Raw genomic sequence first — 25,671 nt, 5'->3', positions numbered from 1 at the left:
GACTCCATAAAGAATTCATTTGGGAAACAAGGATGATAACATGCTCCCAAGTGAACCATATAAAGGAATTAATCCATGTTGAGAGTCCAAGATAACTGAAAAGAATAGACTTTTGCTTGTAGTTCAAAAGTCCTTCTTCCATGTCCATAAAACGAGGTGCTCAGTTCACCCCAATTAAGCTACTTTTAAAGTAGTTAACTTAGAGACTTAAGACCAACTCAAAGCCCCGAAATATAGCTTTTGTCGTCCAAAAATTATCCCTTATATCATCTTCTTATACTTTTTTTGTTACAATGCATTATACAGGTATATCAACATATTCCAAACCCTAATGGGCACCTTTCGAGTTTGATTTCATTTCTGTATCTATTAGGTTAGATTATTTATTCGCGCCTAAGTAAGTGTTTCTCTATTCAGTTTGGTTTCCTCCCTCAGATCTATTGTTCGTTTTAATTTGTGTACCTTTTCATTGTTCGATTTGATTCCCATACCCTTTTTATTATTCAATTTGGTTTCTCTTCAATTTCTCTATTCACCCTCGCATTTTATATTTCTTATGAAAAAGAGATTAAAATTGAAGATTTGTGTATTTGAAGGAAAAGAAAACAAGATGTTGATTTAGGGATTTCTAGATTTGTCGGAAAAGAAGGGTTAAGATTTGAATTTTTAATCATAATATTTTTAATCTAAATTTTCTAAATTTTTGAATGAGTTTGAATTTTTGTATCCCAATCAACTTTATCATTTCAGTGTTATGAGATGATAGAAAAAAAATCTCAAAATATATTAAATAAATAATTGAAAAACTGAGTTTTATAACGAGTACACTATAAATTTATTTAAATAAAATAGAGAAATAAAAAACGAATTCAAGCTTAGTTTTTTAAAAACATGAATTAGAAAAAGAATGAGTGACTAGCATTGGTGCAAACACAATGAATCACCTACAAGTTGTTTTCGAACCTTCTAAAAGTTAAGTTGGAGTTGCCCACGTTTCTTTAATCTTCCTTTGACTTCACGTGCCTATTTTCTATCAAATACTTTTTTCCACCCTTTAATTAATAGTGTAATAATAATAGTAATAATTCAATACTAATAAAATATTTAGATATCCAAATACACCCCCCCTTGACCAAAATCTTTCAACATCTCTTTATTAACTAATTTAATCTTCTTTTCTCCTTATCTGTTTGGTCGTTATGTTCATTTTTTTCAATGAGTATATAAAGAGACCAAACACTTGAAATCTTTTCAAACCACTCACAAAGTAGTTAACAAAAATAAACAAAACAAAAACCTTAAATTTAATGTCTACTTTTTTGTTCACACAAGACATGGATTTTGATTCTTCTTTCTTCCAATACCAAAACCTTAACACCTCTTTTTCAGAACCCTTTTCATGGGACGATTTCTTCATTTTCAATGAAGACATCACCATTCCCTTGAATTTCACCGATCATAACACACAAGAAGTTTCATCCAATTCCAACACTTCAGGTTCTCAAACAAGTACAGAATCACAAGAAGTTTCATCCAATTCTACTCAATTAGCACAATCATCATCATTATCATCACCTAAGAGGCCATATAGAGGAGTTAGGAGAAGACCGTGGGGGAAATTCGCGGCGGAAATAAGAGATTCGACGAGAAACGGTGTTCGAGTTTGGATTGGAACATTTGATACAGCTGAAGAAGCTGCATTAGCTTATGATCAAGCAGCTTTATCAACAAGAGGTTCAATGGCAGTGTTGAATTTTCCTGAACAAGTTGTGAGAGAATCATTGAAAGATATGGTGAATTACAAGTGTTGGGAAAAAGATGGTTCTTCTCCTGTTTTGGCACTTAAGAAGAAACACACTATGAAAAGAAAGTCTAAGGCAAGTAGTAACAAAAAGAGCAAAAGGGTAGAAATGGAAATGGAGAATGTTGTTTCAGAAAATGTTTTGGTGTTGGAAGATTTGGGTTCTGAATATCTAGACCAACTTCTTAGCTTGAGTACTTCTTCTTCTTCTCAAGTGTTTAGCTAAGTTCTTTGTTTGTTGAGTTTTGTTTATTACTTTTCATTCATGTTAATCAATTCTTTAATGACTTTTTGAATTTTGGCATTGGTCACTATTCTTATTGTGTTGTAATCAACAGTGAGAGAAGATAGGAGAGAATCCAATTGTATAAAGTTTGCCTCTTAGAAACATTCTATAACAATTGTTGTTTAAAGGTTTAAATTATATATGTTTTAATAACCAAAGTAATAATGAATAATGGGATTTTATTGATGTTAATCATTGTGGTTACATAATGATAACGAGGATAAAAAGGGAATTATACAGTACCTTTTATCTAACAGATTTATCAAGAAATAAAAAAAATTAACTAACCTAAATATACGAGACTAGTAAATATATTATAATGATGAGGATTTGTAACCTTTATAGTGGAAAATGTATCATAGCTTTAAATCAATTTTAGTTGTTGGATTTATCAAGATGTTGCGTTAGCTTATGATCTCGTCATCGTCATTGCCGCTGGGTTGAGAAATTATTGACAATATTTTTGGATTTTCTATGGAGAATTATTTCTTTTTGTTAGAGAAATCATTTTTAATGGTCTCTTTGTATAATATTCGAATGGTCTTTGTACTATTAGAGGGTGTATTTTTATCCCAATTATCTATCGTATAAGTAGTAATCGTACAATATAGAACTGTAATATTTTATCCTAGAGGCGTCGTAATTGAGTAACTATTTTGCACAAATTTGAACAGTGTCGTAAAACATCTTAAAGAGAGCGATCTAGTTTGCGACGCGACCCGACAATTTCTTCGGTGACAATGTTTCAAAATCGTAAAACAGCAACTTTAAGACGTTTCGAACTGCCATGACTATCGAAGAAACTATTGGTACTTCTGCAGCTATTGTCTTTGGCAAACTGTTCTAGTTTGAGGGAAGTCATTCACTACAAGAAATTTGACATGTACCAATGGCGAAATTCTGTCGGTAAAGATAAAAAAAAACTTATACCAACAGACATTTTCTTCCGTCAACTATAAGTTCATATATCAACGGAAATTTTCCATCCCAATATCTTATACCAACCGCGTTTTTAAGGGTTCGTAAAAATTTTGGGGATATAGCTACGCCTAATTACACTATTTAATACCTTTATCCACCATGTATTTTCATTGATATAGGACAAAATTAACCGTTGCTATATATTTTTTTTTTTACAAATTGTTTCTTTTCTATAATTAATATTGTTTACAGATAATTTTTCTATATGCATCACATCAAATTTAAAGACATCAAAGAAATTTTCAATTATAGTGTTAAAATAACAAGTCTCACAATTAAATCAAAATAATAAAGTAATATCAATTATATAATAACAACCACTAAAATAGATATTACGACAACAAAAAACTCAAAAATATATCTACGATAAAATCAATTTCTAATCTTCCTCTCTTCCATCTTCATCGGTGCATGGACTTCGTAAATTTGTCTGATATGGGACACTACAAGCATCTATAACATATTCAAAATAAAATAAATTACAAACTTAACTTAATAAATATTTTCATAATATTTGAAATATAAACTCGAAGAGTAAAATATATTATACATGTCTTGCAGCTTGTAAAATAACATTCAAATCTTCTTGAGATAATCGGTTTTGTATCACTGACATCATATTTTCCATAAACATATTTGTCATCTCTTAACTTTCTCGCATCTTCTTAAGTTCATCCCTCAACTCTTAATTTTTAGATAAGGAAGCTTTTGATTTTTTACCTTTGGGAATATTGCATATACAAAGCACATATCCCCTCTTTTCAGATCCTTTTACTTGGGAATAAATGTCCGAGGCATATGACAGTGTCTTTTGGACCAATTGAGAAGTTTCAGCCTCATTATTATGTTTGTTTAATTCTTCCTTGAATATTATAATAAATGGGATAAGATAAAATGCAACATGGAAAAAATATTATTAGTTGGTTTCTATAAATGATTAGTAAAAAAAGTTAACAACTAGCACAAAAATTATTATATATATCACTCTTGAAGTAAATAAAAACATCAAAACACGTTTTGTGCTCAGTATCCCTTTTTCCCTATATTCTCAACCTATGCTAGTTTTGTGCTCAGTATCCCTTTCTAACAAAATTTGCACACACGTTTATAAGTAATAAATTGTATATTCAATACTCAACACATTTTTCAAACAGCAGACAGACAACATTGAATGGAGAAACATATACATACAAGAAAATTCAAAGTAAAAATCGCACATTCTATTAATTTCACACATCAGTTCAATACTATTTACATAATCAAAATGGCATGAATGAAAGGAAATCGTTCAATGAATCTTGTAGCATTTTCATTAATAACTGACTCATTTTTACGAATACGAGTATCAATGTAAATCTCTTTGTGTGTGGGCGACACTCCTTTGACTTTTTTTTAATACCAAACAAAAAATTTATAAGTAATTTGTTTTATAACTACAATTTATTCAATTAAAAGTTCAAATATTAAAAAACCTTTTCATTAATCAATTTGGGAGATTTTTTGTACCCATACAATGAACATCTTCATATTTAGCACGATTCTAACGATTCTAACTATTAATATTTTTATAATATGACAAAATTTATTTTCAATTTGACTTATTTGTTCGTTCTCTTTAACCAATTTGTAAAAGTTGACATTTTCTTCTACTTCTGAATTCCTTTCTCCTTCACCGGAAATTGTCTCTTCTAAAAGAGGCATTGCAAAAACATCACGAAGTAACCTGTACATGTCATGCTCCATCTCAAAATGTTGTTCAATTGTGCCAATTGAAGTTTTGGGTCTCTCACCATGAAATATCCATTGCGTATAATGTCTAAGGAGTCCACGTCGCGGATCAGTTAAATATTCATAAACTCTTGAGCGACAATGTGAATCACAATTAGCACATTTTATACAAGGACATAATATTTTTCTATTTTCTGCTGAGTTTTAAAAAGCAAATTCAAGAAATTCGTTAACCCCTCAAATATATTCTTCACTTTCTTTTGTCGGATCACATACACATCCTCTATTCTCCATTCAAAAAATTTAACTAAGTCATTTTAACTCAATTATCTAAAATAAATTAAACATAAAGGGGATGAAGTATTCAATTTTATTATCACAAGACTCTTTCAAGAGCATAACACAAGCAGATACATGTAAAAACCAGAACCATAAAATAGAACTAACAAACACAATGTAGTCAAATTGAAGAAAAACACAAGAATTGTAGAAAGGACGAAGCTTCAAGACTTCAATGGTTGATAAGGCAACAACCTTATGAAGTGTTGTTTTCCAACTGATTGTTATGCCAAACATAGTGAACACATATTCAAAAATAGATTTTTTGGAATCCATACAACCTGCATAATCAGAGTCGACAAATCCTTTGATTTCAACTTTTTTATCATTACCACAGGCTCCGCCATAAATCAGGACTCTGCTCAGAGACCCATTTATGTACCTTATGATCCACTTTAATGCTTGCTAGTGCGCCTTCCCATGATTGTCCATATACCCGCTTACAAGGCTCACTTCATACGCTATGTTTGGCCTCGTACAAACTATAGCATATATCAAAGAACCTACTATAATAGAATATGGAATGATATTCATATAGGCTCTTTCAACTACAGTACTGGGACTTTGAGTTGTACTCAGCTTAAACTAAGAATTAGTCGGTGTTAGAACGTGCTTTGAATTGGATGTACCAAACTTGTCTAGAATCTTCTTCAGGTATTTCTCTTGAGATAAGCATAATCTCTATTTATTTCTATCTCTCTGAATGTCAATCCCAAGAATCCTGAAGGCAGCTCCCAGATCCTTCATGTCTAACTTCTTATCGATTTCATCCTTCACCTTCATAACATCCTTAACATTGTTTCTTGCTACAAGGATGTCATCCACATAAAGCAACAACATAACAAATGAATTTCCAGGTTGAAATCTGAAGTAAATAGATGTCAAAATGTCTCCTAGTGAAACCTATGCCATGAACTTGCCGAATCTCCTATTTTATTGTCGATGAGATTGTTTCAGGACATATAACGACCTATTCAGCTTACAAACATAGTATTCCTTTCTTTTTTCTTCACACCATTCAGGTTGCCTCATCAAGATTGTTTCATCTAGATCACCATACATGAAGGTTTTCTTCACATCCATATGTTCAAGTTCTAGGTCAAACTTCGCCACCATAGCAAGCAACATCCGAATGGATTTATTCTTTATAACTGGTGAGAACACATCATTAAAGTCAACACCTTTCTTTCTGAGTGAATCCCCAAGCAACCAAACTTGCCTAAAATTTCTTCGGCATCACTCCTTTGATTCCTTCCTTAACCTTGAAAATCCACTTACATCTAACTAACCTGGCTCCTATAGATTTCTCGATCATCTTCCAAATGTGATTATCATGAAGATATCACATCACATCATCCATGGCTTTAAGCCATCCAGTCTTGTCTCGACTCCTCATAACATCCTTATAGTCTCTAGGTTCTTAATCCAGAACTTCACTTGTAAGGATTAAGGCATAAGATATGAGGTTTGCATAACCAAGTCTCTGAGGTGGCTTGATGACTATTTTTGGCCTGTCTCTTGCCAGCATGTAGTCATTATCAGTCTCCTCAACTTTGTCAGCAAATTGTGCTTGTTCTTCGACTTCGTCTGGGTTATGTAATTCAACATCATTATGCTCCACCTCAATAGGAATCTTTTCATGTTCCAGATCTTCTTTAGAGATCTTTGAACTTCAAACAACGTCATAATTTTTCTTAAAAGTCATCTCAACTTCATTAAAAATTACATCTTGACTTGTGATACACCTCTTATAACTTGACTATAGGCACCACAACCTATAAGCTTTGACTCCTTTAAGGTATCCAAGGAACATACATCTTAGAGCTCTAGGTTCGACCTTGTCTTGCCTAATGTGAGCATAGGCTACGCAACCAAATACTCTAAGTCTATCAAGATTAGGTCGATGTCTCGACCATACTTCTTCAACTGTCTTCATTTCCAAGGCATTCAAGGGGCACCTATTTATCAGGTATGTTGCAGTTACAACAGCTTTGACCCAAAACACCTTTTTTAATAACCAACATGCACCTCACTCTTTCTAGAACGATTCAATTAAACCTTTCAGTCAAACCATTTGGTTGGGGAGTATCTAAAATAGTTTTGTGCCTTGAAATACCAGACGCGACACAATAACTATCAAAATCCTCATTGCAAAATTCAAGACCATTCTCGGTCCTTAACCTCTTGACTTTCCTGCCAGTTTGGTTTTCGACCAGGGTCTTCCAACTTTTGAAATTTTCAAAAGTTTCATCCTTAGCTTTCTGAATGAATACCCATGACTTTCATGAGTAATCATCAACTATGGATTGAAAATATCTTGCACGTGAATGTGAGGGACTCCTTATAGGCCCTCAAAGATCAGCATAGATATAATGAAGGGATCCATATGTTATTTATTTACCTTTTATAAACTTCACCCTACAAGATTGACCAAATACACAAGGTTCACAAAACTCCAGTTTTTCGACCTTGTCACCACATAGTAGATTTTGTTTCGACAATTTGAACAGGTCTCTTTCACTAACATGGCCAAGTCTCGTATGCCATAGCTCAGTCTTCGACACAGGTTTTGTGGATGCCACATCTGCTGAACCACTTACAACCTCATCCTTAAAGGGTATACAAGCATTTTATTTTGATGCCTCTTAAGACTTCTATCTACCCCTTCATTACCCTTAGGATACTTTTCTCTCCTTTGAAAACATACCCTTTCTTGTCGAGTTCACCAAAAGAAATCAAATTCCTCTTAAGATCAGGTACATACCTGACATCAGTCAATAGCCTTATTGACTCATCATGGAGATTGAATCTCACATATTTAATTCTTGTAATCTTGAAGGCTCTATTGCTTTCCAGCAGCATTGATCCACCATCTTAATCATACAATTCCTCAAACACATCTTTATTTGGATTCATGTGCCAAGTACACCCTGAATCCATAATCCAGTCCTTTCTAGAGTCGCTGCTTGAAACCACTAGGACATACGATGATTCATAATCATCTTACACAATAGTTTCATTACCATTATCCTTTCTACCATGATTATTTTGTCGATTAGGGCATACCTTTCTTGCACGCCCCTCGTTCTTACAATACAACACCTAATTGCAGGAGCATTACCAACATAAGAATTGTGTAGAACTTCACCCCTCTTCCTCTCAAACCTACCATCTTTCTTCAAGAAATTTCCTTAACGAACATATTCTTTTGGAAATCGCGGTATGACTCAGTATGCATACCTGGTGGAGATATACTGGCATAACACATATGTCTTATTAGGAGGGAGAGTCCTCCATACTACAGAGGTAGACTCGACGTCATTTTATGGGCTGGAACCCTCGTGTCGCAGTTGTTTGTGATTTTTCACATATATAACACTACGAGTCCCTCAAGCACGAGGATTTGTAAAGAGAGAAGTATTTTAAGTCTCTTTTCTGGTTCCACCCCGCAGTATATCGTGGGACTCTCGATAAAAGGTATGTTTAAAATTTTGGGACATGGCCCTTTTAGATGTGAGGCGAGTCCGTCAGTCGAAGGTGGCTGTCGTACCTCAAAAAATACAATCCTTCACGAAGCAGATGCACGCTCGCGGAAAATGTGTTCGAACAGAGGCTCCGCCGAACTTTATTTATTCCAGTGAAGGAATAGAAAATATAGATAAAACCTTTGAAAAGAACATGGTTGTCGCAACCATATTTGGGTTCGGGAGTCAATTACATGAGCGAAAGATATTAGCACCCCTCACTTCCGTTGTACTCAATGGGAACTTTTTAGTTAGACTTGCGATTGAATGTTAGCTTATGTCATTTGTTTTCTTTGATTTATTAAAATAGAAAAGAGAAAAAAGAAAGGGGTCACAATTTATTTTTTATTAATGTGTCTGACGAGATTGTGGGTCTCGCTCCTACGTATATCCAGGTGCGATGGAGAACTCAATGCTACATAGTTTTGGGTAGAAAATGTTTGTTTGCTGGTCGATTTTAGTGAATGCTATTTTGTATCAATCGACGGAAAAACAATGCTTGCTACCCAAAATAGGTGAGGAGCGGACGTTTTCCTCCAATTGATGGATTTCTACATATCAACATTCATGGGAAAACGTCACTTATATCTACTAACATGATTGTGGATGAAGCGTTGTTTTGCACCGTCTCGAGAAGAAATATCTTTCATTTTTAAAAAGGTTTTTGAGGATTGCATAGTGGCGATAAAAAAGAGTTTGATTGATTGAATGTTTTATAAGTGAATGACGAGCACTTGATGAGAACGATACATAAGCCTCAAGACCAATTATTCGAGGTTCCACCGGAATGCTAGATTCCAATGGTCCTTTTTCATTCAAGGTATTTAAGAAAATTTTTTGACGGACAACAAATTCTCAATAAGAACAAGATGTATGCCTTGAAATCGGTTGTTCAAGGGTTTCATTGGAATGATAGACTCCAACGGTTCTTTTTAGTCCAAGTTTATTAAGTGTTTTAGGAAAGAAAGAATGAATGAACGACTAACCCAATAAGTGTGCATCGGGACCAATCATTCGAAGTTTCCATCAGAATGCTAGACTCCAATGATCCTCTTCTTTCGTGTTTGTTTAAGAAAACGAATTTGATATTACATTTGATTTAGGAAAAGTCACTCAATATTGGATCGATGTTTGATTCGTGTAGCTGATAAATGATTTGAGAATGATGAGACTTTGAAGACTAACTTGATACTGATCAAGTGTTTGAAAGGTTGATTATCTGTTATCTAATTAGTTTTTTTAATCTAACTAAAGGTAAGAGAAACAAAAGTGAGGAAATAAATACAAATTACGAATAAGGGATGAGGGTACCTTTTTGTTAATGGGGAAGTAATAAAGTGATCAAGAGCAAACCCATCAAATAAGTAAATGCAAACAAAAATATCTCATTGTAAGAAGGGAATATAATTATATCCATTAATTCCTCCACATTAATTATCACACTTGAGAAAATAATGTCATTTTGGGATTTCTAAAGGCTCCACACCCAGGAATACCAAACTAAGGTCGGACCTATTCAAACTCTAGATCTAGTTTTTAATGATCTAAGAACCCTGAGCAAGGAACTTAACTTCCTCACTAAAACCAACTCGCAATGCAACCACCTACAAATCTTATACCACTGAAAATGAGATATAAATGAGATAAGATAAAATGCAACATGGAAAAAATATTATTAGTTGGTTTCTACAAATGATTAGTAAAAAAAGTTAACAACTAGCACAAAAATTATTATATATATCACTCTTGAAGTAAATAAAAACATCAAAACACGTTTTGTGCTTAGTATCCCTTTTTCCCTATATTCTCAACCTATGCTAGTTTTGTGCTCAGTATCCCTTTCTAACAAAATTTGCACACACGTTTATAAGTAATAAATTGTATATTCAATACTCAACACATTTTTCAAACAGCAGACAGACAACATTGAATGGAGAAACATATACATACAAGAAAATTCAAAGTAAAAATCGCACATTCTATTAATTTCACACATCAGTTCAATACTATTTACATAATCAAAATGGCATGAATGAAAGGAAATCGTTCAATGAATCTTGTAGCCTTTTCATTAATAACTGACTCATTTTTACGAATACGAGTATCAATGTAAATCTCTTTGTGTGTGGGCGACACTCCTTTGACTTTTTTTTAATACCAAACAAAAAATTTATAAGTAATTTGTTTTATAACTACAATTTATTCAATTAAAAGTTCAAATATTAAAAAACCTTTTCATTAATCAATTTGGGAGATTTTTTGTACCCATACAATGAACATCTTCATATTTAGCACGATTCTAACGATTCTAACTATTAATATTTTTATAATATGACAAAATTTATTTTCAATTTGACTTATTTGTTCGTTCTCTTTAACCAATTTGTAAAAGTTGACATTTTCTTCTACTTCTGAATTCCTTTCTCCTTCACCGGAAATTGTCTCTTCTAAAAGAGGCATTGCAAAAACATCACGAAGTAACCTGTACATGTCATGCTCCATCTCAAAATGTTGTTCAATTGTGCCAATTGAAGTTTTGGGTCTCTCACCATGAAATATCCATTGCGTATAATGTCTAAGGAGTCCACGTCGCGGATCAGTTAAATATTCATAAACTCTTGAGCGACAATGTGAATCACAATTAGCACATTTTATACAAGGACATAATATTTTTCTATTTTCTGCTGAGTTTTAAAAAGCAAATTCAAGAAATTCGTTAACCCCTCAAATATATTCTTCACTTTCTTTTGTCGGATCACATACACATCCTCTATTCTCCATTCAAAAAATTTAACTAAGACATTTTAACTCAATTATCTAAAATAAATTAAACATAAAGGGGATGAAGTATTCAATTTTATTATCACAAGACTCTTTCAAGAGCATAACACAAGCAGATACATGTAAAAACCAGAACCATAAAATAGAACTAACAAACACAATGTAGTCAAATTGAAGAAAAACACAAGAATTGTAGAAAGGACGAAGCTTCAAGACTTCAATGGTTGATAAGGCAACAACCTTATGAAGTGTTGTTTTCCAACTGATTGTTATGCCAAACATAGTGAACACATATTCAAAAATAGATTTTTTGGAATCCATACAACCTGCATAATCAGAGTCGACAAATCCTTTGATTTCAACTTTTTTATCATTACCACAGGCTCCGCCATAAATCAGGACTCTGCTCAGAGACCCATTTATGTACCTTATGATCCACTTTAATGCTTGCTAGTGCGCCTTCCCATGATTGTCCATATACCCGCTTACAAGGCTCACTTCATACGCTATGTTTGGCCTCGTACAAGCTATAGCATACATCAAAGAACCTACTATAATAGAATATGGAATGATATTCATATAGGCTCTTTCAACTACAGTACTGGGACTTTGAGTTGTACTCAGCTTAAACTAAGAATTAGTCGGTGTTAGAACGTGCTTTGAATTGGATGTACCAAACTTGTCTAGAATCTTCTTCAGGTATTTCTCTTGAGATAAGCATAATCTCTATTTATTTCTATCTCTCTGAATGTCAATCCCAAGAATCCTGAAGGCAGCTCCCAGATCCTTCATGTCTAACTTCTTATCGATTTCATCCTTCACCTTCATAACATCCTTAACATTGTTTCTTGCTACAAGGATGTCATCCACATAAAGCAACAACATGACAAATGAATTTCCAGGTTGAAATCTGAAGTAAATAGATGTCAAAATGTCTCCTAGTGAAACCTATGCCATGAACTTGCCGAATCTCCTATTTTATTGTCGATGAGATTGTTTTAGGACATATAACGACCTATTCAACTTACAAACATAGTATTCCTTTCTTTTTTCTTCACACCATTCAGGTTGCCTCATCAAGATTGTTTCATCTAGATCACCATACATGAAGGTTTTCTTCACATCCATATGTTCAAGTTCTAGGTCAAACTTCGCCACCATAGCAAGCAACATCCGAATGGATTTATTCTTTATAACTGGTGAGAACACATCATTAAAGTCAACACCTTTCTTTCTGAGTGAATCCCCAAGCAACCAAACTTGCCTAAAATTTCTTCGGCATCACTCCTTTGATTCCTTCCTTAACCTTGAAAATCCACTTACATCTAACTAACCTGGCTCCTATAGATTTCTCGATCATCTTCCAAATGTGATTATCATGAAGAGATCACATCACATCATCCATGGCTTTAAGCCATCCAGTCTTGTCTCGACTCCTCATAACATCCTTATAGTCTCTAGGTTCTTAATCCAGAACTTCACTTGTAAGGATTAAGGCATAAGATATGAGGTTTGCATAACCAAGTCTCTGAGGTGGCTTGATGACTATTTTTGGCCTGTCTCTTGCCAGCATGTAGTCATTATCAGTCTCCTCAACTTTGTCAGCAAATTGTGCTTGTTCTTCGACTTCGTCTGGGTTATGTAATTCAACATCATTATGCTCCACCTCAATAGGAATCTTTTCATGTTCCAGATCTTCTTTAGAGATCTTTGAACTTCAAACAACGTCATAATTTTTCTTAAAAGTCATCTCAACTTCATTAAAAATTACATCTTGACTTGTGATACACCTCTTATAACTTGACTATAGGCACCACAACCTATAAGCTTTGACTCCTTTAAGGTATCCAAGGAACATACATCTTAGAGCTCTAGGTTCGACCTTGTCTTGCCTAATGTGAGCATAGGCTACGCAACCAAATACTCTAAGTCTATCAAGATTAGGTCGATGTCTCGACCATACTTCTTCAACTGTCTTCATTTCCAAGGCATTCAAGGGGCACCTATTTATCAGGTATGTTGCAGTTACAACAGCTTTGACCCAAAACACCTTTTTTAATAACCAACATGCACCTCACTCTTTCTAGAACGATTCAATTAAACCTTTCAGTCAAACCATTTGGTTGGGGAGTATCTAAAATAGTTTTGTGCCTTGAAATACCAGACGCGACACAATAACTATCAAAATCCTCATTGCAAAATTCAAGACCATTCTCGGTCCTTAACCTCTTGACTTTCCTGCCAGTTTGGTTTTCGACCAGGGTCTTCCAACTTTTGAAATTTTCAAAAGTTTCATCCTTAGCTTTCTGAATGAATACCCATGACTTTCATGAGTAATCATCAACTATGGATTGAAAATATCTTGCACGTGAATGTGAGGGACTCCTTATAGGCCCTCAAAGATCAGCATAGATATAATGAAGGGATCCATATGTTATTTATTTACCTTTTATAAACTTCACCCTACAAGATTGACCAAATACACAAGGTTCACAAAACTCCAGTTTTTCGACCTTGTCACCACATAGTAGATTTTGTTTCGACAATTTGAACAGGTCTCTTTCACTAACATGGCCAAGTCTCGTATGCCATAGCTCAGTCTTCGACACAGGTTTTGTGGATGCCACATCTGCTGAACCACTTACAACCTCATCCTTAAAGGGTATACAAGCATTTTATTTTGATGCCTCTTAAGACTTCTATCTACCCCTTCATTACCCTTAGGATACTTTTCTCTCCTTTGAAAACATACCCTTTCTTGTCGAGTTCACCAAAAGAAATCAAATTCCTCTTAAGATCAGGTACATACCTGACATCAGTCAATAGCCTTATTGACTCATCATGGAGATTGAATCTCACATATTTAATTCTTGTAATCTTGAAGGCTCTATTGCTTTCCAGCAGCATTGATCCACCATCTTAATCATACAATTCCTCAAACACATCTTTATTTGGATTCATGTGCCAAGTACACCCTGAATCCATAATCCAGTCCTTTCTAGAGTCGCTGCTTGAAACCACTAGGACATACGATGATTCATAATCATCTTACACAATAGTTTCATTACCATTATCCTTTCTACCATGATTATTTTGTCGATTAGGGCATACCTTTCTTGCACGCCCCTCGTTCTTACAATACAACACCTAATTGCAGGAGCATTACCAACATAAGAATTGTGTAGAACTTCACCCCTCTTCCTCTCAAACCTACCATCTTTCTTCAAGAAATTTCCTTAACGAACATATTCTTTTGGAAATCGCGGTATGACTCAGTATGCATACCTGGTGGAGATATACTGGCATAACACATATGTCTTATTAGGAGGGAGAGTCCTCCATACTACAGAGGTAGACTCGACGTCATTTTATGGGCAGGAACCCTCGTGTCGCAGTTGTTTGTGATTTTTCACATATATAACACTACGAGTCCCTCAAGCACGAGGATTTGTAAAGAGAGAAGTATTTTAAGTCTCTTTTCTGGTTCCACCCCGCAGTATATCGTGGGACTCTCGATAAAAGGTATGTTTAAAATTTTGGGACATGGCCCTTTTAGATGTGAGGCGAGTCCGTCAGTCGAAGGTGGCTGTCGTACCTCAAAAAATACAATCCTTCACGAAGCAGATGCACGCTCGCGGAAAATGTGTTCGAACAGAGGCTCCGCCGAACTTTATTTATTCCAGTGAAGGAATAGAAAATATAGATAAAACCTTTGAAAAGAACATGGTTGTCGCAACCATATTTGGGTTCGGGAGTCAATTACATGAGCGAAAGATATTAGCACCCCTCACTTCCGTTGTACTCAATGGGAACTTTTTAGTTAGACTTGCGATTGAATGTTAGCTTATGTCATTTGTTTTCTTTGATTTATTAAAATAGAAAAGAGAAAAAAGAAAGGGGTCACAATTTATTTTTTATTAATGTGTCTGACGAGATTGTGGGTCTCGCTCCTACGTATATCCAGGTGCGATGGAGAACTCAATGCTACATAGTTTTGGGTAGAAAATGTTTGTTTGCTGGTCGATTTTAGTGAATGCTATTTTGTATCAATCGACGGAAAAACAATGCTTGCTACCCAAAATAGGTGAGGAGCGGACGTTTTCCTCCAATTGATGGATTTCTACATATCAACATTCATGGGAAAACGTCACTTATATCTACTAACATGATTGTGGATGAAGCGTTGTTTTGCACCGTCTCGAGAAGAAATATCTTTCATTTTTAAAAAGGTTTTTGAGGATTGCATAGTGGCGATAAAAAAGAGTTTGATTGATTGAATGTTTTATAAGTGAATGACGAGCACTTGATGAGAACGATACATAAGCCTCAAGACCAATTATTCGAGGTTCCACCGGAATGCTAGATTCCAATGGTCCTTTTTCATTCAAGGTATTTAAGAAAATTTTTTGACGGACAACAAATTCTCAATAAGAACAAGATGTATGCCTTGAAATCGGTTGTTCAAGGGTTTCATTGGAATGATAGACTCCAACGGTTCTTTTTAGTCCAAGTTTATTAAGTGTTTTAGGAAAGAAAGAATGAATGAACGACTAACCCAATAAGTGTGCATCGGGACCAATCATTCGAAGTTTCCATCAGAATGCTAGACTCCAATGATCCTCTTCTTTCGTGTTTGTTTAAGAAAACGAATTTGATATTACATTTGATTTAGGAAAAGTCACTCAATATTGGATCGATGTTTGATTCGTGTAGCTGATAAATGATTTGAGAATGATGAGACTTTGAAGACTAACTTGATACTGATCAAGTGTTTGAAAGGTTGATTATCTGTTATCTAATTAGTTTTTTTAATCTAACTAAAGGTAAGAGAAACAAAAGTGAGGAAATAAATACAAATTACGAATAAGGGATGGGGGTACCTTTTTGTTAATGGGGAAGTAATAAAGTGATCAAGAGCAAACCCATCAAATAAGTAAATGCAAACAAAAATATCTCATTGTAAGAAGGGAATATAATTATATCCATTAATTCCTCCACATTAATTATCACACTTGAGAAAATAATGTCATTTTGGGATTTCTAAAGGCTCCACACCCAGGAATACCAAACTAAGGTCGGACCTATTCAAACTCTAGATCTAGTTTTTAATGATCTAAGAACCCTGAGCAAGGAACTTAACTTCCTCACTAAAACCAACTCGCAATGCAACCACCTACAAATCTTATACCACTGAAAATGAGATATAAATGAGATAAGATAAAATGCAACATGGAAAAAATATTATTAGTTGGTTTCTACAAATGATTAGTAAAAAAAGTTAACAACTAGCACAAAAATTATTATATATATCACTCTTGAAGTAAATAAAAACATCAAAACACGTTTTGTGCTTAGTATCCCTTTTTCCCTATATTCTCAACCTATGCTAGTTTTGTGCTCAGTATCCCTTTCTAACAAAATTTGCACACACGTTTATAAGTAATAAATTGTATATTCAATACTCAACACATTTTTCAAACAGCAGACAGACAACATTGAATGGAGAAACATATACATACAAGAAAATTCAAAGTAAAAATCGCACATTCTATTAATTTCACACATCAGTTCAATACTATTTACATAATCAAAATGGCATGAATGAAAGGAAATCGTTCAATGAATCTTGTAGCCTTTTCATTAATAACTGACTCATTTTTACGAATACGAGTATCAATGTAAATCTCTTTGTGTGTGGGCGACACTCCTTTGACTTTTTTTTAATACCAAACAAAAAATTTATAAGTAATTTGTTTTATAACTACAATTTATTCAATTAAAAGTTCAAATATTAAAAAACCTTTTCATTAATCAATTTGGGAGATTTTTTGTACCCATACAATGAACATCTTCATATTTAGCACGATTCTAACGATTCTAACTATTAATATTTTTATAATATGACAAAATTTATTTTCAATTTGACTTATTTGTTCGTTCTCTTTAACCAATTTGTAAAAGTTGACATTTTCTTCTACTTCTGAATTCCTTTCTCCTTCACCGGAAATTGTCTCTTCTAAAAGAGGCATTGCAAAAACATCACGAAGTAACCTGTACATGTCATGCTCCATCTCAAAATGTTGTTCAATTGTGCCAATTGAAGTTTTGGGTCTCTCACCATGAAATATCCATTGCGTATAATGTCTAAGGAGTCCACGTCGCGGATCAGTTAAATATTCATAAACTCTTGAGCGACAATGTGAATCACAATTAGCACATTTTATACAAGGACATAATATTTTTCTATTTTCTGCTGAGTTTTAAAAAGCAAATTCAAGAAATTCGTTAACCCCTCAAATATATTCTTCACTTTCTTTTGTCGGATCATATACACATCCTCTATTCTCCATTCAAAAAATTTAACTAAGACATTTTAACTCAATTATCTAAAATAAATTAAACATAAAGGGGATGAAGTATTCAATTTTATTATCACAAGACTCTTTCAAGAGCATAACACAAGCAGATACATGTAAAAACCAGAACCATAAAATAGAACTAACAAACACAATGTAGTCAAATTGAAGAAAAACACAAGAATTGTAGAAAGGACGAAGCTTCAAGACTTCAATGGTTGATAAGGCAACAACCTTATGAAGTGTTGTTTTCCAACTGATTGTTATGCCAAACATAGTGAACACATATTCAAAAATAGATTTTTTGGAATCCATACAACCTGCATAATCAGAGTCGACAAATCCTTTGATTTCAACTTTTTTATCATTACCACAGGCTCCGCCATAAATCAGGACTCTGCTCAGAGACCCATTTATGTACCTTATGATCCACTTTAATGCTTGCTAGTGCGCCTTCCCATGATTGTCCATATACCCGCTTACAAGGCTCACTTCATACGCTATGTTTGGCCTCGTACAAGCTATAGCATACATCAAAGAACCTACTATAATAGAATATGGAATGATATTCATATAGGCTCTTTCAACTACAGTACTGGGACTTTGAGTTGTACTCAGCTTAAACTAAGAATTAGTCGGTGTTAGAACGTGCTTTGAATTGGATGTACCAAACTTGTCTAGAATCTTCTTCAGGTATTTCTCTTGAGATAAGCATAATCTCTATTTATTTCTATCTCTCTGAATGTCAATCCCAAGAATCCTGAAGGCAGCTCCCAGATCCTTCATGTCTAACTTCTTATCGATTTCATCCTTCACCTTCATAACATCCTTAACATTGTTTCTTGCTACAAGGATGTCATCCACATAAAGCAACAACATAACAAATGAATTTCCAGGTTGAAATCTGAAGTAAATAGATGTCAAAATGTCTCCTAGTGAAACCTATGCCATGAACTTGCCGAATCTCCTATTTTATTGTCGATGAGATTGTTTCAGGACATATAACGACCTATTCAGCTTACAAACATAGTATTCCTTTCTTTTTTCTTCACACCATTCAGGTTGCCTCATCAAGATTGTTTCATCTAGATCACCATACATGAAGGTTTTCTTCACATCCATATGTTCAAGTTCTAGGTCAAACTTCGCCACCATAGCAAGCAACATCCGAATGGATTTATTCTTTATAACTGGTGAGAACACATCATTAAAGTCAACACCTTCTTTCTGAGTGAATCCCCAAGCAACCAAACTTGCCTAAAATTTCTTCGGCATCACTCCTTTGATTCCTTCCTTAACCTTGAAAATCCACTTACATCTAACTAACCTGGCTCCTATAGATTTCTCGATCATCTTCCAAATGTGATTATCATGAAGAGATCACATCACATCATCCATGGCTTTAAGCCATCCAGTCATGTCTCGACTCCTCATAACATCCTTATAGTCTCTAGGTTCTTAATCCAGAACTTCACTTGTAAGGATTAAGGCATAAGATATGAGGTTTGCATAACCAAGTCTCTGAGGTGGCTTGATGACTCTTTTTGGCCTGTCTCTTGCCAGCATGTAGTCATTATCAGTCTCCTCAACTTTGTCAGCAAATTGTGCTTGTTCTTCGACTTCGTCTGGGTTATGTAATTCAACATCATTATGCTCCACCTCAATAGGAATCTTTTCATGTTCCAGATCTTCTTTAGAGATCTTTGAACTTCAAACAACGTCATAATTTTTCTTAAAAGTCATCTCAACTTCATTAAAAATTACATCTTGACTTGTGATACACCTCTTATAACTTGACTATAGGCACCACAACCTATAAGCTTTGACTCCTTTAAGGTATCCAAGGAACATACATCTTAGAGCTCTAGGTTCGACCTTGTCTTGCCTAATGTGAGCATAGGCTACGCAACCAAATACTCTAAGTCTATCAAGATTAGGTCGATGTCTCGACCATACTTCTTCAACTGTCTTCATTTCCAAGGCATTCAAGGGGCACCTATTTATCAGGTATGTTGCAGTTACAACAGCTTGGACCCAAAACACCTTTTTTAATAACCAACATGCACCTCACTCTTTCTAGAACGATTCAATTAAACCTTTCAGTCAAACCATTTGGTTGGGGAGTATCTAAAATAGTTTTGTGCCTTGAAATACCAGACGCGACACAATAACTATCAAAATCCTCATTGCAAAATTCAAGACCATTCTCGGTCCTTAACCTCTTGACTTTCCTGCCAGTTTGGTTTTCGACCAGGGTCTTCCAACTTTTGAAATTTTCAAAAGTTTCATCCTTAGATTTCTGAATGAATACCCATGACTTTCATGAGTAATCATCAACTATGGATTGAAAATATCTTGCACGTGAATGTGAGGGACTCCTTATAGGCCCTCAAAGATCAGCATAGATATAATGAAGGGATCCATATGTTATTTATTTACCTTTTATAAACTTCACCCTACAAGATTGACCAAATACACAAGGTTCACAAAACTCCAGTTTTTCGACCTTGTCACCACATAGTAGATTTTGTTTCGACAATTTGAACAGGTCTCTTTCACTAACATGGCCAAGTCTCGTATGCCATAGCTCAGTCTTCGACACAGGTTTTGTGGATGCCACATTTGCTGAACCACTTACAACCTCATCCTTAAAGGGTATACAAGCATTTTATTTTGATGCCTCTTAAGACTTCTATCTACCCCTTCATTACCCTTAGGATACTTTTCTCTCCTTTGAAAACATACCCTTTCTTGTCGAGTTCACCAAAAGAAATCAAATTCCTCTTAAGATCAGGTACATACCTGACATCAGTCAATAGCCTTATTGACTCATCATGGAGATTGAATCTCACATATTTAATTCTTGCAATCTTGAAGGCTCTATTGCTTTCCAGCAGCATTGATCTACCATCTTAATCATACAATTCCTCAAACACATCTTTATTTGGATTCATGTGCCAAGTACACCCTGAATCCATAATCCAGTCCTTTCTAGAGTCGCTGCTTGAAACCACTAGGACATACGATGATTCATAATCATCTTACACAATAGTTTCATTACCATTATCCTTTCTACCATGATTATTTTGTCGATTAAGGCATACCTTTCTTGCACGCCCCTCGTTCTTACAATACAACACCTAATTGCAGGAGCATTACCAACATAAGAATTGTGTAGAACTTCACCCCTCGTCCTCTCAAACCTACCATCTTTCTTCAAGAAATTTCCTTAACGAACAAACCTTCACCAATAGAAGATGGCTTGTGCTCCTTTCATTCGTTCAAATCCTTATAGTGCAAAGCTTATTGAACTTATTCAAAGGTTAACAAATCTCTTCCATACAAGATAGTTTCTTTGAAATGAGCATGAGACTTAGGTAAAGCACACAACAACAATAATGATTGATCTTCATCATCAATCTCGACCTCGATATTTCCAAGATCAAGAATAAACTTGTTGAACATATACAGCTGATCAGCAAAGACTTTGTCTTTAATCATATTGAATGAATACAAAGCTTGCTTCAGGTAGAGGCGATTGACCAAAGATTTGGTCATATATAAACCATCGAGTTTGCTTCACACACCTGTTGTAGTTTTCCCATTTAAAACTTGGAGGAGAACCTTATCACCAATGCTCAATATGATGGCATTGTGGGATTTCTCAATCATTTTCGTCTTATCCTTATCTATTTTGGAAACATCCATCTTCACTAATTCTTTCAACGCTTATAACAAACCATGTTGAACCGGTAGGGCTTGCATCTTCAAGCACTACAAATTGAAATCATTCACACTGGTGAATTTCTCAATCTCATACTTTGTTGACAACATCTTTTCCTCCATGTTCACCGCACCAATTTATTGTGAAACAGTGCCCAAGAAAATAGAGTATGATCGGATTCTTGATTATCAAGAAAACCACATAGGAAAAGAAAAGAGAGGAGAGAAGAGAAAGACAATTCAAAATGGTTAAAACATGGGATTCTTGACTCAATTACACATTAGGATACAATGTTTACAATTGAATCTCAACCACACAATTTTCTCCACCTGAACATGATTATCAGGGATTGATGGAGAAGTGAGAACTAGTATGCTATTTATAAGAAAACTAAACTCTAGCTTTCGACTAACAAACAAAAAAATGGCCCAACAGACTGGCCCAATTCAACATGCTAACTTAAATAACAAGTTAACATATTGTTGCATGCAAGATCGGACTTCGACTATGGCATGCACATCTTCGACTACTTGTCGAACCACGATGCTAACTTTGTCGAGGATAAAGTTCGATCTAAATATCACATAGACAAATCAAGAGGTTCCATATTGTGACAAAGAAATCAAGCCTAAGGTAGGACAACTTTTTTATTCACTCGAAAATGGTGAAATACTTTTCAAAAAATATACACAGTGTTGGTTTTAGTGTGTGTTTCTCATCAAAAAATAAAAATAAAGATAGTGTCAAACGTTGGAAGTGTTTTGTTTGCTCAAAAGAGGGTTACACCCAAAGGTATCAAAAGACAAAGAAATAGGTGAATCGAGAGTTAAAGTCGAGAGGAGGAGTCTTACTAGAGAAGGATGTGAGGAGAAAGTTGCCTTCAAACAATTAGAGGGAGGTAAATATGAGCTAACTCGATTTCAACAAAGTCATACACATGTACTTGGCTTAGCTTAAAAGAGACAATTTCTTAAACCGACAAGAAAAGTGAATCATATTCATAAGAGTATAATTTATGCAAATAGTAGAGAAAATATTGGTCCTTAAAAAACATACCACTTATTGAAGGAACAACTAGGTGGTTATGAAAATATTGGGTGCACACAGAGAGATCTGTAAAATTGTTTTAGAGATCTAAATACCTTAATTAAATATTCTGATGCATATGTCTTCATTGATAACTTTAAAAGGAAGCAAGAATTGAATCCATCATTTTATTTTGTATATGAGGTTGATGTTAAAGATCGACTAAAATACGTTTTTAGGGAAGATTGAATTTGTAGAAAACATTACTCCTTATTTTTTAGTTGTGATGTCATTCTACCCTACATATGAAACAAATAAATATTCCATGATATTTGAACCATTCACTAGAGTGAGCCATCATAGACAATTTGTGACTTTTGGAGTCGCCTTCTTAATAGATGAGAAAGTTGATTCATTAATTTGGTTATTTGAAAAGGTTTTAGAAGCTATGCGAAGAAATAAACCAAATCTTATAATAACAAATCAAGACCCTGTCATGAAAATTGCAATTGAGAAGGTCTTTGATTCTTCTTCACATAGGCTTTGTATGTGGCACATCATGAAAAAAGCTTCTAAAAAGGTGGGTGTTTCCTTAAATTCCAATGATGAGTTCAATAACAAACTTAAGCCATGTATTTGAGAATTAGATACTCCTTACAAATTTGAAACATCATGGAAATCCATCATGCTTGAGTTTGGATGACAAAAGAATGAATGACTTTCTCAAATGTGTAATATTCGAAATATGTGGTTCTCATCTTACTTCATAGATATATTTTTGGGTGGAATATTAAGAACAACCTCAAGATCAGAAAGTGAAAATTCCTTCAATGGTAACTTCTTAAATTCTATTATTGGTTTTTTTTCTTATGTGGTAAGACCTAGGCCATCCCTTGTAAAATTGAGGGTAATTTACCCCAAATGACATATACAATGAAATTTACTATATAAAGTAAAATTTTAAAATAAAATGTTAGCCCAAAACCTTAAATTATTTAGTCCATATCTCTTCTCACTTATAAAGTGTTCAACATCATCTTTTCCATCTAATATGGAAATCATTACTCACACTAGACATACCAACACTTTACTACTCAAGGACCAAGGCATATATTATTTTATTGATTTAATTTTGATTCTTTAAAATTTTGGATTGATATGTGATTTTAAAACTTTTCTTTATGTGATAAAATTCTATTGGTACACGACATTTAGGGTAAATTACCCTCAACTTTAGAAGGGATAGCCAAAAATTTACCTTCTTATGTTGATTTTATAAGGCACATCTTATACTCAGTTTCTCTTAATCTTTAAAGAATTTATGGCTCATAGAATGAAAAATAGACATATTTATGTACAAAATATTGTTTATATACTAAAATTAAAAATAAGCTAACTATGTGCTCAGACTTTATTAATTTGTACAACAAATAAGAATCAACTACATTATACATTAAGATAACATGTTTATATATATATATATATATATATATATATATATATATATATATATATATATATATATATATATATATATATATATATATATATATATATATATATATATATATATATATATATATATATATATATATATATATATATATATTAAGATAACATGTTATATATACATTAAGATAACATGATAACTGATGACACTTTGTCCTTGCATGTTTTCGATCGAAGAAACGGATCAAAACAAGTCAAAGAGGAGCAAAAGTGAAGGTTAAACACCAAAGAAAGATGCAAAAATGACCAAGTATGGAATAATCACGCGCAACATCACGTGTGTGATAGGTTTGTTTTATCAGCATCGCACGCACGGTGAAAAGGATTACGCGTGTGATAGGTCCTTTTTTGGGCCTATTCTAACGCGTTCTGGACTGATTTGACAACTATAAAAGGGAGTTTTTGGCATCTTTTCGAGGATTATGCGAATTTTGATTGAAAGTGATGGTAAAGAGCACTAAGAGGGCGATTTTGAGAGCATTGAAAGTCACTGGAGGTCAATTCTTCAAGGATTTTCAAATGCAATCTTTATCTTATAGTTTGGTATTTAATTGTATCATTATGAGTAGCTAAACATCTCTAAGTTAGGTTTTTGTTTGATGAACTTATTTTGAACCTGTTGGGACATATATTTAATTTGTCATTGCATGAATAATTGAAGTTATATTTCTATTTAATTGCTTCTTATGCGTAATGTTTTTTATGTGAGATACTCTTTTAATCTTATCATTGGCACATAGGGAATACTGACCATTAGTCTATGCGTTGGAACTAGGGTAATTATTGTGCTTATGCTGGTTAAAAAGGGATGGGAGATCCCAAGTAGTGGCTTTTGAGTTAAGGCATTGTTGTATTGCCTAATTTCACGTACGTTGGTTGAATAGAGATAAGAGACCCCAAGTAGGAATTAGTGAGCTATACATCAAGGGATTGGGTATACTGGTCTTGTTAACTCGTCGTGGAAATATAACAACGTTATCATTCATGTAATGGATTAAACATGAACATGGGATAAATAAGGGATTCTATACAAAATTTGAATGCTTTCACATTATTTTAGAAAAAAACTATCTTATGCATTCAAACTCGAAATCCCCCCCCCCCCCCCATTGTTACTTTATACTACTAGCACAACTATTGTTTTGTTAAATATAAATCCCTTTGGATTCAATATCTTATTATTACTGCAAAATTATTGGTACACTTGCTGAGAAGTCATCAAGTTTTTGGCGCCATTGTCGATGAGTGTTGATAATTTCAACAAGGCAACGCTTGTGCAACATTTTATTTATTTGGTTTTTATTTTTATTTTGTTGTTTTCTCATAAATTGTTTAATTACAGTGCTACTGAGGTATTTCTTGTTTGTGTATGCGGAGCTCAGGATCGACATTGATATTGTTTGATCCAGAAATTGAAAGGACTGCATGTGCCATCAGGAGAGAGGTTAAAGAAGTGAATCTAACTTAAAAGACCTTAGTCAAAGACAATTCATTGATGTCTTTGGACTCTGAAGAGGAAATCACCATGGCATTCATACCACCACCATCTACTATAGGGGACTACTGAAAAAGAACTGATGAAGGATAGGTTTCTAAAGGGTTTGTACTGGTAAAAC

At 34.1% G+C, this 25,671-nt stretch overlaps 1 protein-coding gene across 1 annotated transcript; it reads left to right on the top strand.

Annotated features, from left to right (window-relative positions):
* Nucleotides 1-1,229: 1,229 nt before the first annotated feature.
* LOC127097487 (ethylene-response factor C3) lies at nt 1,230-2,279 on the top strand. Its single transcript, XM_051035984.1, has one exon. It carries the CDS (start codon nt 1,308-1,310, stop codon nt 2,025-2,027), a length of 720 nt encoding a protein of 239 aa, XP_050891941.1. The 5' UTR covers nt 1,230-1,307; the 3' UTR covers nt 2,028-2,279.
* Nucleotides 2,280-25,671: the final 23,392 nt, after the last annotated feature.

This window comes from Lathyrus oleraceus, chromosome 6 (genome assembly GCF_024323335.1).
Source record: "Lathyrus oleraceus cultivar Zhongwan6 chromosome 6, CAAS_Psat_ZW6_1.0, whole genome shotgun sequence".
Taxonomy (NCBI): Eukaryota; Viridiplantae; Streptophyta; class Magnoliopsida; order Fabales; family Fabaceae; genus Lathyrus; species Lathyrus oleraceus.
The sequence above is the reverse complement of the archived record's forward strand: the minus strand, read 5'-3'. Positions and strand labels throughout refer to the sequence as shown.

Coding starts and splice junctions, on each gene's coding strand:
- LOC127097487 (XM_051035984.1), top strand. CDS start 1,308: ATGTCTACTTTTTTGTTCACACAAGACATGGATTTTGATTCTTCTTTC.